The sequence below is a fragment of the Pelecanus crispus genome, chromosome 1 (genome assembly GCF_030463565.1).
Source record: "Pelecanus crispus isolate bPelCri1 chromosome 1, bPelCri1.pri, whole genome shotgun sequence".
Classification (NCBI taxonomy): domain Eukaryota; kingdom Metazoa; phylum Chordata; class Aves; order Pelecaniformes; family Pelecanidae; genus Pelecanus; species Pelecanus crispus.
In genome coordinates this window covers 10,369,651-10,385,086 of record NC_134643.1, presented here as the reverse complement: position 1 = coordinate 10,385,086, position 15,436 = coordinate 10,369,651, and the positions used below count along the sequence as shown (strand labels likewise).

Below are 15,436 nucleotides of genomic sequence, written 5' to 3'. Positions count from 1 at the left end.
CATATCTTATACCTCTCCTCTGTATGACTTACTAAAGAACCTTGCTTCCATTTTGCCTAAACCATTTAAGTCTGTAGACTCAGGAATAAAGGTGAAGAAATAAAATAGCCAACTGCACTGTTTTGACTTGTAATAGTTGAAAACTTGATTTCATTTCCTGCATGTAAATGTTCAACTTGTAAATCTCAGAGTGATCCTCAGACATAATTACTGACTTTCTGTCACTTTAGACATAAATAGATTCCAAATTGCTTAGGTGTAATTATGAAATATGCAAGGGCAGGACTGAATGCATTAAATGACAGCTGAAAACCTACGATGTTCACATTTCCTGTCAATGATTAAAGCATGACCCTTTTGCTAAATACTTCCCCCCCCCCCCAATGATATTTGTACTGCATCTGAATTTTAAGATACTGAGCCAGATCCTTTGCATGCATATGATTTGGAATAGTCCTATTCTTACAAGTATACCTTTACATTAGTAAATGGAAGATCAAATGGATCAGCTAGTTGTCAAATATTCAGCTGTCACAAAGGCACATCCTTCTTAATTAGCTATGTCAGGATAATGAACACTAGATACAAATTTAAAGTATTATACTTTTAACTGCATGGTTTACATCAAAAGTCTAGTATGCATTATAATTTCTATTAGGAAATTGATTCTTATCTTGTTAAGATAAGATACTTGGAAAAAAATCTCTTTCAAAACTTTTCCGTGTCTCACTTTGTTGAGGATGAAATGTCCATAGCAGCTGTGTAGACTTTCTCAACTGCGAGCGGTAAGAAAGATGTCAGCCATTGCTGCCATGTGTGCTATTCAGTTGAGAGAAGTTTACCTCATAAATTAAACTATTCCGACAGCTAAATTATCACATAAAGCCTAACAGTCCTACTTTAAAAGATCTACTCTGGAAATAAATTTTTATTGGAATTATATTTTGTTTGCGGATGACATGATGAAGTCTGGAAAAATCTGAGTTTTCCTCATCTAAGTTCTCTTTTAGCAAACAAGTGTTGAAAATACAGCTAAAGTCAAAGGAGATCTGGAGCGTATTCAAAGACATGCCTTCACAAATAATAGCATTTAACCATGAACCTGATTCATATTTGCTTACAAAGGGGTTTATGGAGTTTTTCAAAAAGACTTTTAAATGGGAATCAGGTTACCTCTTTATGGCGACCTTCTACTTCTGTAACTTTATCGCAAGATAATGCCACATAACAAGAGGTACCATTTGGGACATAGCACTCAGCCTGTAAGGAATACATGCTTCTGCATGATGGTGCTTAAAAATGTGTAGAGCTTCCAACAACACATCCTGGTCTCCTTACAGAAATATTTGTCAGACCTTACCAGAACAAATGACTTGCTTAGGTTGTCTTATGAGAAAGGACTGTCACATTCTCTGTCCCTTCACTGTACTCCTCTTGTAAATATTGTCTTGGGGTCATTGGAAAGTTCCCATAGCATATCCCTTGCCAACAAATGACAGTGAATTATGGCTGGGAAAAAGAATTATATGCTATATATAGCTACCTATAACTGTATATAAAACTATATACTTAAAAAATGCTAGGAAGACTATAGCTATGCCAAGATTTAGTCTTTTTAACAATTGTACATGTGTGAAAAGCCTGATTTTATGCAGAGTTTTCACACAGGGTAGCCTAAGGAACTGGAAATCAATGTAATGTGGAGCAGCAGAAGTGATGGTTTGCAGACCTAGCAGCCTCCAGAGCAGTCAAACCTCTTTATTTTGTGATTTTGGCCACTGACCCTGTGAGATGACTGGACAGATGTGTGCCTAACACTGACTATCCCATCACCTGCCATCCTCCACAGACAAGAACATCAGTACAACGAAAAGATCCAGTACCTGGGATTTCCCAGTATAGCAGAAATCATTATCCTGCTTTTTATGAAACAAGGTGAAGTACATCTTCAAGCATCTAAGACATGATTTCTTTTTTTCCCCATGGCAAAACTACCCAGGCAAGTGAAAGAAGTGCTCTAAAATGTACTTACACTGTAGATAAGCTAGAGATCTGGCTCTTCGGTTTTATTTGCATGTACTGTACTTACAGGATATCTAGGGGTTTGAAAGGCTAAAGCATCTCTGGACTAAAATAGTCTGTTATGGTCTGTAAACTAGATCCTCCTTTACTGGGATTTCTTTGTGATTATAGTGATGCTTGGAAGTAGTGTGTCATAAATAATTATTATGTCACACAACTGTTATATCATAAATGAGAATCATCCTTTAACACTGTCCTTTTCCTTCATATTTTCTCTCTATATTTGGTAAGCATATAAATGCCATATAAAGGTACAATTAATTAGATGGAAAGCAAATTAGCCTGAGGTGATTCTTAACTTAAAAAATCATTTGCTTAAATGTTTCACTTAAAAACCACAGGTAGAATTCTAAGTGATGTAAACTGACGCAACTCTGCTGTCTTCAATGAAGGACCAATTTATGCCACATCTGCTACTACTGAAGTCAATGTTTCACCCTGAGTTTTATATTAGATAATGAGACGCAACATGTTTTCTACCAGCAGTAGCACTGGTCCTTCAAGTAATATGTTCCTTCAGAGTCATTCTCTTAGGAAGAAAACTGCTCTTCTGTCGGTATATACATGTATATAATACATACATACAGACAAAAAAGATGCATACATGTATCAGAACAGGATGTCCATTACTTCGAAAATGCACTCTAGACCTCTTCTAATGTGAAGTACAGAAGGGGTAAAAAAAAAAGTAGAGAGCATAATTCAGCAAAATTTTATGAGTTGAACCAAAGATTTTTAAAATACTCAGAGTCCGGAAAAAGCAAATATGTTACAGGTGGTAGTGTTATATAACTTCATATGCAATAACTTAATGTTTTATGTACAACATAAATCCGAACTAAATTTAGAGCTTCTTTATTGATTAAGAATGAGAAATAACCTGGAAGTAAAGTGATCCCAGATCTTTTAACTTCATCCAGTTAAAAATTATTTTTAATCTGTTGGACAATGGCAAGAAATTTGGAATTAGGAGACAGTAAAAGAAGCCATGTTAGTTCTTTGGACAGCATCTATTAATTTACTTCTGTTGAAGAAACCCTAATGTATTCCTGCTGAGGATCTGGCAAACAATTTTGTACAGCTCTTGCAATGCCTGTCTGAGTGTTAAAAAAAAGGTTCTATAGGGCATTCTCCATACCTCCACCTGTATGTAAGGGTTAAGTAAATGGAAAATCCTGTTCTTTCCTAAACAGGACTGTTCCCTGCTGGTTCACACAAACTACCCCAAAGGGAGCCCCGGGGAGAGGGAGCAGGGCTCCTTCCCCCTGCGCAGGCATGCACAGGCAGGTGCATTCTGCATCCTGTTGTGAGTTTCTAGCGGGTTTAATGCACCTCTGCGTCTCCCTGCAGTTGGATTCGTTCCTTTCAATCACAGATCTGACTTGTGTAATTTTGCAACCTTCAAGTACAACATTCCTACACATGCAATCCTGTTTCCTCAGAAGTCAGTGGGAGTAGAACATAGCTTTGCTAATTACTTTCTTGTTTTGTCTGGTAATTGGTTTCTTGTACTTTATTGCGTTATGTGGAGAGAATGCCCCATGTTGCCTAACCCCAGATCCCTGAAGTTGGTGTAGCTGTCTGTGTTAGGTCATCTCACCTACACTCAGGCACGTACAATACAGACATCTGCATATGAGCCAGTTTGCCCCTTTCGGTGAAGGCACAAATACAGCCCCTCCAATGGATGATCTTGAGCTTTAAATTAGGCCCTCCTGAGGTGTTTCTGCACATACACATGCTACATTCTCTCTAAATATATTCTTTCTTGCTTACTCATGGCTCATGTGCTTGAAGTCTATTCAAACTTTAACTTCATTCTTCTCTCTAAATACTGTGGTTATTCACTTACACATCTGGAATGGATTTAAGTGAAGATTAGTCTGCTTTACTCCTTAGACTGCGGTGTAATTCACAACATATTAGGTTGTATACATTTACACAGATCATTTTTAATCAGATGCACAGCATGCTGTTCATATCCTTTTACCTTTTTATTATTATTTCTGATACTGTACTTCATCAAACTCAATTAGACCTGCCTAGTTTCATCACTAGAAATGGTTTTCTTCAAGTACGGAATGGGGCTGCAATAGGCTGCTTCATATTGAAGAGATATTCAACAGCTATAACAATTCATATTCCCATTACTTTATGACTGTCACACAAAGTAATTTATTTCCTTTCCCCAATCATAAAAATAGTACCATATTCCAGCCTCCTGCAGCCTGCTCCAAATGCTTCCAGTGTCTCCTCTATCGCTTGCCACTTCTTTCTTTAAATTTCACTTCTCCATCCTCTTCAGTTTGGCACACACTAATTTCCTCTCCTCCACCGGACTCAGGCAGGTGGGTTATATTCAGAGCTCACATAAACAAGCAATCTTATTAGGCAGTAGGTACATTCCCTGACGATTCCCCTAATCACTTCACATTTACCTCTCTAAGTACTTGAAAAATAAATAAGCAGATGGTGAAGTCAGTTAATTTTCCACAAGTGTTGTGGCAGAAAATGAATCTTCAGGAAATGTTTCAGATTGCAATTTTTTAGCTCAAAATCAACAGCTTGCCTTCACTTACACTTTTTACCTTTTTTAGTATGCTAGGGACGTATAAACTATACATGATATGGAAGCGATGGCCCTTTGACGCGTCCAGTGCTGCTGTCTGACATGACAACGTAAACCATCTGGCTCTCACAGATGCAGTGTGCAGAGGTGCAGGGGATAATATCGTATCTGCCCCCCTCCCCATTCGTGGTGTCTCTAATAGCTACTGCCAGTCGAGCACCCTCCTCTTCCCCAGCTCCAGGAGGAGATGCACATTTGAAATTCCTGGCTAGGTGGTATGGGAAAGGAAGGAGCTGAGAGGCAGAGACAGGACAGATTATTTTGCATCGCAAACCTAATCAATTCATTTATTTGTGTGATTTTCACCTTTGCAAGGGACAGGACCCAGGCTGACTGGCAGATTTGTCAAAGCCTGAGGAGAAGCCTGCTGCCTCCTGCCTGCCCCACTTTCTCTCTGCATGGGCAGGCCTGGGCTGAGAAGGCAGTGACCCCTCCTGCTTCACTGGCCAGAGGATACAGAAACTTGTGCCACTGGAATGGCAGGTGAAGATTATTTCACTCATAGCTTAAGTATGAAAAGGAAATCAAAAGCTAACTGTGTCCGAGGCAGTTCAGATAAACATACTCTGACTTCCCTGGTTTGTGAAGGTGAAGCCAAGGGTCAAGAGAATGACTGAGGCACACAGGGACCAACAAACTTACTGCATAAATGACCAAAACAGCTACAACTTAGATTTTGTTGATAGTTAGGGACTGCCAAAAGAAGCTAAAACAAACATCCTCTTTCAGCTCCAGGGCCAAACGCATCATTGACTCAAGTGTCTCAAAATCCAGAATGTTAAACCAAGGTTGGATCTGGCCTCTCAACTCTGATCATCCTTCCTATAAATCCTTGATAAAGTGTGTGTTAGTTTTATGGTACAGTCATAAAACAGCCAAATGTAGAAGTAAATGACCTCATACCAGCTATCTCTCTGCAGATAGATTCACTTGGCAGATAGCCAAGAATTGATTGACACACATCTTACGGAACTAGAGTTAATTAATATGTCTACCAATTCCCAAATGCATCTCAGGAAGCAGAGAATCTGTTTAATGCAGTAAGCAATGACATACTGTGTGTGGTCAAGAGACAATCACTAATTGCCAAGAATGCATTCTGGAATAAAGCATTAAAGAATATGAAAAAAACCCATTCTACATTGCAGCTCCTTTATCCCTTCATACCCTTATGCTCAGAACATTTTAAAGACTCATGTTTCAAACATCAAAAGACATTTTTATAGGAAAAAAATGTTCCCAGACTATAAAGTCAACACTCAAAAGGTCTGTTAATTTTTCTACAAGAAGAAATTCTGATTTTTAAATAACAGTCTTCATTCATTTAACAGTGATGTCTTTATTTTCAGGGAAATCTGCAAACCTGAATTGCAAAACCATAAGGTAACTTGAAAGAGCTGTTCTTTGAATATCACAAAAGGTACAAGTAACACAACTATGGATTCACCAATAAAACATATCCATAAATTAGTGACTGCTGAAAACACATCAAGAGCCTGGTTGCTAAACTGAAACAGTCCATCGAACGATATTCAGGTAAGCCAGACTGAAAACAAAGTGGACTAATTTATACTACACACTGAACAGGAAGATAAAAGACTGGCTTTTCTGGAGAGAAAACGTATTGAAATGGAGCCCAGCGACATTCTAGTCAAATCTTCAGCCAGGAAAACCAGCATAGTCCCATTGCTTTCTGTGAGCGACACTGTTTTTCACCAGAGGAGACCATGCTTATCTATTTAGTTATGACGATCACTGACAAAACAGTACAAGAGCTACTGCAAGATTTCTGTAACAATAAGCAAAAATCAGCAACCTACAGATTAAAAAAAATGGGGGGGGGGGGGGAGGAAAAGTGATTTATTTTTCACTAAAAAGCAAGGAAACAAAACCTAGGTCACATATGAAAAACTGTCAGTGTGTTAGGACAAATCTGAGAAATGGGATTTATGAATGTGTGACACTATTTTAATTCCCAGCTGGGAGAAATCTGCCGTGGTGTCAGACTGTACTGACTAGTAGGAGAACAAAGGACAGAGCTGGCCCCAGAATAAGCACACAGGCTGAACTACCCCTCTTATAGATGGTATCTGTCCTGACCAAAAAAAGAGAGTGCTTTTAACTTCATGAACCAGGCAGAATCGGTGTACTCGTATTTATTTAAGCCCCTGGAGGAAAAGATGCTGTGTAGGGGAGAAAAGTACAGATTCTGCTGTGATTTATCAATCAGCACATCAGCACCTGATCCAGGAGCAGGTCCTATCAGATCCACTCACCGAGCCACAGAAACTAGTGAGAGTGCATTTTGGCAGGAAGCTGTCATGGCTAAACACCACTAAAGATTAAAAAGAGGAAAAAAAGAAAAATATTGTTTTAAGATAGTTTACCTCAGGATGGCTTCCAACTTCAATATAGGTGCAGACTGGATGAAAAGCCCCTGTTCCACAGGCGTACAAGTGGGTTTGGTTGTAAGCCTTCAGCACCTTGATGAAATTAGCACATTCTCTCTGCAAAGAAAAAGGAGGAAAATAAAATGTATCCACAAAGTTAATTCAGTGATTATGACTAATGGGAGCTCTTCTGTGTTAGGAATGTATGGCTGAATGAACAGATTTTAAAAGTGTGATCATTTCATGCTGTTTATAAGCTTGTTTATTTCTAAGCATTTAATAAATAGCCTGATTTAGATTCTCATTTAAATATCTTCGGTTGCCATTTAATAAAGCATCCGCCCCTGAAGAAAAGATTACGCAAAAAAATTCCTAATTTTTTTTTTCAGACATGCCTCGTCTTTGTAATTTATGCTATTGCCATGTTTGTGAGACAAAACCCATTTATAGAAATGTGTCAGAATGAAATAATGAAGAAAAATGGACCAACTGTTTGCTTGTATTCAATTAAGTAACAATTAGAAGAAAGATGGGCCAGATGGAAGGAGGTGATGAAAAACAAGTCATTGATATAAAATATCTAAGAATAATATGAATGCTGCCTCACCCCCATTGTCTGTGTTTAGGGGACAGTTTTATAAAGATGAATACATACACTAAACTTTAATGCAATTACTGACAGCCCCTAGAATATAAGCTTTGCAAGACTTGGACTTTACATATTTTACCTAAGTAAATTATCCATCGTGAGTAATTCTAGCTCTCAGCAATTAAAAACTTAATAGCAACACTAACAGTCCCTAGTACAAACATTAACAGTTATCTGTTAACAAAAATGCCATCGTTAATGCCTAATGTTATTAAAATGGAAATGTCTAACCTGATAGTCAAGATGTCAACTTTTTCTGTTTATTTAATATTTTTATTTCAATCAGATCTAACAATGAAAAGAAACATGTCAATGCCTGCGAATCAGTCTACTGACACAATTACAAATAATGGATTTCAAATAGGAGAAAAATACGAACGTTGAAATAAAATAACTATTTCCAGTTAAGTTTGTGCTAAAAATGAAAGAAACTTTTCTATACACATTTGATGACTTTTTTGGTACAGCACTCAACTGTATCTCTCCAAGTGGACCAGAGACCATGGAAACACCACCTGACCTACCGCCTCCACAGAAGTCTCATTGACTGGCATCATCTGTCTCTGTAACTTGCTTGCTAATTAAACCAGATACTCTCAAACACAAAATAATGGCTCTGCCAGGAAAATGCATGTGCAATTTGAGGCATGCCTTAGGCCACCACAGGGAAAAGCAACAAACTTACACAGATAAAATACTCTGCACATACACAAAGGACTGTACTGAAATGACATTGGTCTTCCAATTTTGTTGTTTATTTGTGTAACAGATAATGGCAATGTACTAAAAAGAGCACCCAGAGAAAAGCATACAGAATCTTACTACGACCTTGGCTTACTGCTGATAACTTAAGTTATCTTTCCAACTGAGATGGAAGAGAAAACGTAGGGATAGTTAAGGTAATCCAACAGGAAATTGAAAGAAATAGAGATGGATGTTACCAGGGGTCTGCCTTAATTCTTTCCATTCTGACCTTTCTTAATAAAAACACACACAATTTCTGGTGCATAAGCATTCTTCCTCCCACACATGTATAAACATGAACATACATTTATTATACGCATATGTATCCACAGACCGCTACCATTGTCACACTGGTAGAGTACTAAGCAAATACCTGGCATAAATCATCAAAATTACAGTGTATGTTTTGTTATTGTTCTTAATGCTGTTGTCCTTTGTTCCTTTCAAGAAAAGAAATATGGAAAAATGATGAAAGTGTGTTAATAATTCAATGTCTGCAAGAATAAAAATGGGCAAATATTGTAAATTTTAATAATATTTATTAACATTTAATAATGTTAAAAATGAAAAAAAAAAAGAAATAGATCCTTTCTTAAACTCTGATATTCTGTGTTTCAGATGGAGCATCTGACTTTGACTCTACATAACTTAAAACTGACCAATTTGTACATTATTAAATAATTCAGAATTTTCTCAGAGTTGTATCTGGCCAAATTTAATCACACCACTGTTTCTGTAGGACTGTGCTTTGTCTTGTCTGCTTTGATGTATCATGATTTTCAAAATCTTTGTGGTCTACTACTATGGTTTGTTAAAGTTTTCAAAAATTGCCTGCCTGAGGCCAGTGGACACGTACCTTTGCACAACGCTGTGAGTACATGGGCTAGTTCCACAGCCAGTGTGAATCAAAACAGGTTGTGCTGATTTCAGAGAAGCTATTCTGATTTACAGCAACACACCACCTGTGACTCTATATGCATTCACTAAATACCGTTCAGCTGCTTATCTGTAATATACAGCAAAAAGGTATTAGCTAATACTTTAAAAGTGAGATGGAAAACCCTATTTAGTTTAGGGGCAGAGTCCTCTTTGATTTCTATGGATAGAAATTAAGAAAAATTTTATCATCAGCTTTACTGAATTATTCCAGATTAGCCTGGGGCAGCGGGGGTGGTGGTGGTGGGGAATTAACTCTATCATAGCCATATTTTAGCTTCAAGCGTTCAGTTGATAGTAGTGTAACTGCGTTAATATCAGTAAAGTTACTCTGGATTTATAATATATTTCTGAAAGCAGATTTGGCTTAGTCATCCCTGCTTTTAAGTTCTCTTTAATTCCTTGTACAACATGTTTTTTACCATAGAAGTCTGAGAAATACACAACCTAGTTAAACAATGGGGAAGGTAAATACCTGCAGCAATAAACCTTTGACTATGACAAATAAATTTATATAACAGTTAAAGTTCCTACTCCAGTTCAGACTGCTCTTATAGCTTCCCTGTGTTTTATAGCTGCATAAAGGAACCATTAAGGTCTATTCAGTAAATTCTCATACACCTCCCTAACAGATTAGGTTTCTTTATATATTTTACATGATTGTAAAAAAATAAATAAAGAGGGGTATTAAATCGCAATAAATGACATCAAAGTAAAGTTACAGTTCTGATTTAAGCCCTTGTCAACTCAGGAAGTTCAAAGTGAAGTTTCTGCCCTGCCTGGGAGACGCTGCTATTCCCGCTGGAACAATAGCAACAGGCACATTGATTTCAATTGCAGGATAATCGGATTCCTTCCTTTGTCTAAGTGTGCTCAAGTCCAGCTGCGTAGGTACAGCATAACGTGTGGAAATGTTGTACCTGTGCGCTTGCGAGTGATATTCCGAACTTAGCAAGAGTCTGCTTCGTGATGGTGAATATTAGGTTTTCTCAGTTTACGTGGCTATGGGAAAAAAAAAGCTTCCCGTAAATCTATGCTGTGAGAACTTTAGCAGCTTTAAAGGATTCGCTCAGACTAAATCTCAGCCCACATGTACGCTAAAGAAGATATTCTGATCAGGTAAAGTGCACGTGCAGGGAGGTGACTTGGGTCGGCCACGACATGAGACTTGGGTGACCAACTCCAACTTTCAGTCTCCGTTTCCCCAGTCCTGCCCACAGTGCAAGGCTTCTGCAGTGGTACCTCCAGTTGGGAAACCTGGCAGACGGCTCTGCTGGTCCCGACACCAGTGACTACATCAGCTCGACTACAAAGCAACCCCCTGGCCCCCTTGGCTGGAGGCCTGGAATGACTTGGGTGTCTCCAGCCGGGCTTGTCCCACTTGGCAGCGTCTCCCCTTGCCAGACCCCCGGGCCAGCACCACACTGTTAGTGTGAAGGTCTGTGCCAGCGGGACGAGGCATTTCACTGCATGATCTCAGAGTGTAAGGCACTGGAAAGGAGACAAAGACAACAAAAGAAATGTAGTATCTCGGTAAAACACAGCAGACAGGAGAAAATATCCGCTAGAGGATGAGGAAGTAACCCAGAGCCAGAAGCAGTAAGGAACAAATTATCAGGGAATTTAAACACTGTGTCTGCACGTGAGCTCAGCCCTCCAGTACCTCTGTGTCTATTTTCACTTTCCCCGGGAAAGGGATGCTGTTTAAAGGGAACATATTCTGGACATATCCATGCCTTTTGAATATTGTTCTTTGTCAAGTAAAACAGTCAAAGGAAGAAAATTAGACTTTTAAAAATTATTTTCCATGTGGAAATCAGGGTTTTTTTTTTCATTTGTGAAAGCAGGGTGGAGTGGGATTTTAAAATACTTTTAGCCTAATAATGTGAATGAAAATGAATGCAAGGTTTGCAAAGTTCTCGGTAGCCAGGAAAGTATTACTTAGATGGGTTACAAAAATAAATCTTGAAGAAGAGGAGCACTGGAATCACCATAGTGAATCATTATAAATTCTTCCACCTAATAATCCTGTTTACTATATTGGGCAGCTTAATATTAGGAAACTTTTCTTGTCTATATAAAGCTAAACACTGGTTTATGCCCTAAAGCTTGAGTTTATATATACATACTTACCGCAGAAAGCATAAATGATTGCACATGGTACAGAATGATTGAGGTAGAAAAGAGAAAATTAGGTACATCATGTGGGAGTTGCTGCAGTCCTCAAAACCCCCATTCATTTATCTTGCCTAGCCCTGGAGAGGATTAATCTTCATTTATATTTCAATAAATGGTATAAGGTTTCGCCAAGAGCTGTAGGTTCTGCCTTTGGCCTTGTTCAGAAGTACCTCCGTCTTAAAATCTGAGCAGCTAGGCTCATGTCTGAGACCTCTTAGCAAAGCCTGTGAGGTCTTTCTGCCTCTGTCCTGACAGAGGGAACGTCTTTAGGTAGCTGCTGTTTTTACAGTGTAACTGCTGGAGCTGCTTCTGCAAACAGCCCTGTGATGGCACGATGGCCAATATCCTCCAAATCATGGCCAAAGAAATGGTTGGTGCCTTGTCCTGGCTCGGCCACGTGCAGTGGCTGAAGCACTCACCCCAAACTTAGGGCACAATCCAGTTTATTTCTCTGCTTGAAGCAATATGGACTGTATCCCTCACCAAAGCCCAAGCAGATGCTACAGGCTTTCCCGGGGCTGGTTTGGCATATGAGGGCACAAGGACATCCAGCTGAATCCATTCTACCTTGCATCCAGGAGTTAAAGGTTCATTTGGCCACCTGGAAGGAACAGTGTTCCAGAAGTTTACTGGGCATTACTGAGTGAGAAAAAGGTTTTAACCTAAGGTACATTATAGATGTTCATGCTTCCTCTAAATTTGACTGAGGATGTTATGGGGTTCAGATGCTCAGCTCCACACTGACAGTTTATTGAAATGAAAGTGGCTGAAACCATTTGCATCATACTACAGTAATGCAGCCAAAGCACCAAACCCACTGCAAATTCTGCTGTGCTACACTCCTATTTGCAGAACAAGTTGAGAAATTATTAGACTGTCATTTACATTTAGAGTGTGAATTAAAGTCAAAGAGGTCCAGGGTGCCTGGACAGAGATCTTAACTCTAAATTTCAATTCCAAATATTATACACTATCTATAAGGGCAGAGGGCCTGTCTTGAAGAGAAGGTAAAGTGTTAATTAAGTTTTCCAGAAGGGCACCCACTGTATGAAGATCGATATGTCTGACTTACTAACCAAACATACACATTTATTTTTTAAGAGTTTTCTAATATTTATATATCAAATTGATAGAAGGGCTTATGCAGAGAGAGATTAGCCTGAAAAAATAAATTATAAAGAAAATGTCTGCCACCAAAAGCATAGGAGCCAAATGCAGAAAGACTGAAAAACAAACATTACAGATATGTAACACTGATTAGGCTGTGTTATGCAGACTTTTCCCGGACAGTTACAAAAATAAAGTCCATCCATCTGTCAAAACATCTGCTCCGTGTATGAAAATTAAAACAGAATTTAGGTGCTTTTTATGAGTTTCCAGTAATTATCTCTCTGCCAGAAGCTTGGAACTTACATCTTTCGATCTGGATTACTGATGCAGCAAAGAGTTTTTAATGACATCTTTTTAAGTGGAAGTTAAAGGGTAAGTCCCTGTGACCAACGAATATCCAAATTTTTCTCATTATTTTAAGAAAGCTGTTTCTTCTTTTTTTAACCAGCATTGATATCCATACTGATTCTCAGATATGACAGCAAATGCAAATGGCCCGATTATGCATAGCAGTAAGTAGAAGGCTAAATAATCCTTTACAGTATCATTAGCTTCAACAGTTTGCTGCTGATTTAATCCAGATAAGGATCAGACCCTGTAATACATTCTTCCTTTATTTCAGGCTTCCCACATAGCCAAGTGATTAAAATATCAGAAGGTTTTGTCTAAACTGGATGGACAAGGGGATTTAAAGCTATCGTCTAACAGCTGGACAAACAAAATAAATACGTGTTTTGTCTTTCAAATCAAATGGATGGACAGTTTCTACATAAAGTCCCATACACGAGTTTAATTAATATGTTTACTTTTTTTTTCTTCTTCTGTCCAATTAGTTGAATTCTCAAGTGGCGAGGTCAGGAATATCCACGGAGAACAAGTAATCCCTGATATTACTGCTGTCATTCAATTTTATCACAATGCTGAAAGATGTTCTGGACTTATCAGGGACCTTTTTAACTTCTATCTTTCGCTAGTGGGCTACTGCCAGCTGTGATCGGCAGCTGTATCAGCTAGGTATCTTTTTCAGCATGCAGAGGCATTGTTTCAAGCAAAATATTTCTGGAGTGTTAGTGCAATAAATACATGTGATTGCCATGTACACAGATGATCAGTTCTCAGCTAGATCCTGCAAACACTTTAGCATGTCAGTAAGCAGCATGTGCAAGGAGGTCCTCTTCAGGATGAGCCCTACACGGCACATGCTTTCACAGCTCTTGCTGCTTGTGTGCAAGTTTTTGTAAAATGCAGTAAGACTATTTAAAAATTGTTACTGTTCCCCCCTTTCCATTACAGTAGCACTTAAAAACTTTGGTCAAAGAGCACAGTCTGCTTAAACAGGCCCAGAATAGGCATGCAACAAGGTAAATTATTCCAGTCCTGTTAAAATGCAATGATCTTTTTAAATTTTATTTTATTGGCGTAAGCTAGTTGGTAACACTGATGCAAAGCTACCGTGCTAAGCACTACATTGGCAATAACAGGAAAGTCCCCAAGTGCTTGGAGCTTCTTGCAGGCCTTAATGGGTGGGGAAATGATGCCTGGCACCTGTACTTGACGAGATAACCTTCCAGCTGCACCCGTATAGGCAGGTGGATGATTTTAGAGGGGCGGAGGCCAGCTGGCATGAAAACATTTGCAGACTATGATTTATTACGTGTACCTCTTGCAGTTTGGATCAATAACATCATTTCCATCCCTGTTTTGTCATTATTGTACCTTGCAATTAGCAGGATCAATGTTTCATAGTCCTACCCTCTGAAAAAGAGTCAGCCTGCAGTGCTGTGTGAAGTTAGTTGGGCAGCTGAAGTATCAGGGTCTGTGTTACAGAAAAGGATTTCTATTGACTTAGTTCTTGGGGAGTACATCCCCACTAGTCAAAGCCTTATAAGCAGTGTACATTGCATCACACACAAACACAAATCCAGCATAAACCTAGACTATGTCTAGGTAAACAAAATACCTAGTCTCTTTTACAAATCTATGTTATTTTGTGGAGTGAATTCTAATTGTGCTTGTCTTCCCACCTCAGAGCTTGGAAATGCTGACAGATCCCCAGATCCAGTGGCCCTTATATTGGATTGCAATCTGGAGGACTTTATATTGGATCGTAATCTGGAGGACTTGATCCCTCTGGTGATGTCAGGAATGACGCTACTTTTAGGCACGGTGACCACTGCCAACATTACAGTGGAACCCTTGATTAATTCCATATTTAGATTTTCCTCTGCTGTCAAGATGTGCCCTGAGATATTTCAGACTGAGGGTGCTGATGAGGGTTGATAAGACATTTTTGGTTGCCTAGTACAGCTTACTGTACTTCCAGTTATCTTTCCAATTAAGTTATGCCTGTTATCTCTCTGATTTTTTTATATGACAAGAGTTCATAAAAATATTTAAAATGTATAATTTACTCAAGTTGCAGGATGTCTGCATAAATTTAAACCATTAAAGCATCAAGACAGGAAAAAAGAAGCCAACTAACAAAGTATATTATATAAAAAAAGCCGCCCAAAAAAAGCAGATATATCCTGATTCCTTCAAGCCATAAAACTGCATAGAATGTCTCCCTGCCTGCCTACCTCCCTAGTCGCAAATCTGGTGGTCACTGCTAGTATTGCTCATTTGCCCAGAGTTTACCACTAAGGGTAATCATGGAGGCAGCTAAGGCGGGTGCAATACTCCCTAGGGTCTGTCCTGAAAACAGTCGTAAACCCAAAG

The 15,436-nt window shown here is 38.8% G+C and overlaps 1 protein-coding gene across 1 annotated transcript in view; it reads right to left on the bottom strand.

Annotated features, from left to right (window-relative positions):
* SEMA3A (semaphorin 3A) overlaps positions 1-15,436 on the bottom strand; it is a 170,717-nt gene that overhangs the window by 93,590 nt on the left and 61,691 nt on the right. The window contains exon 5 of the mRNA XM_075727722.1: positions 7,099-7,218. Within this exon, the coding sequence (XP_075583837.1) occupies positions 7,099-7,218 (120 nt within the window). The remainder of the gene's footprint in view (positions 1-7,098; positions 7,219-15,436) is intronic.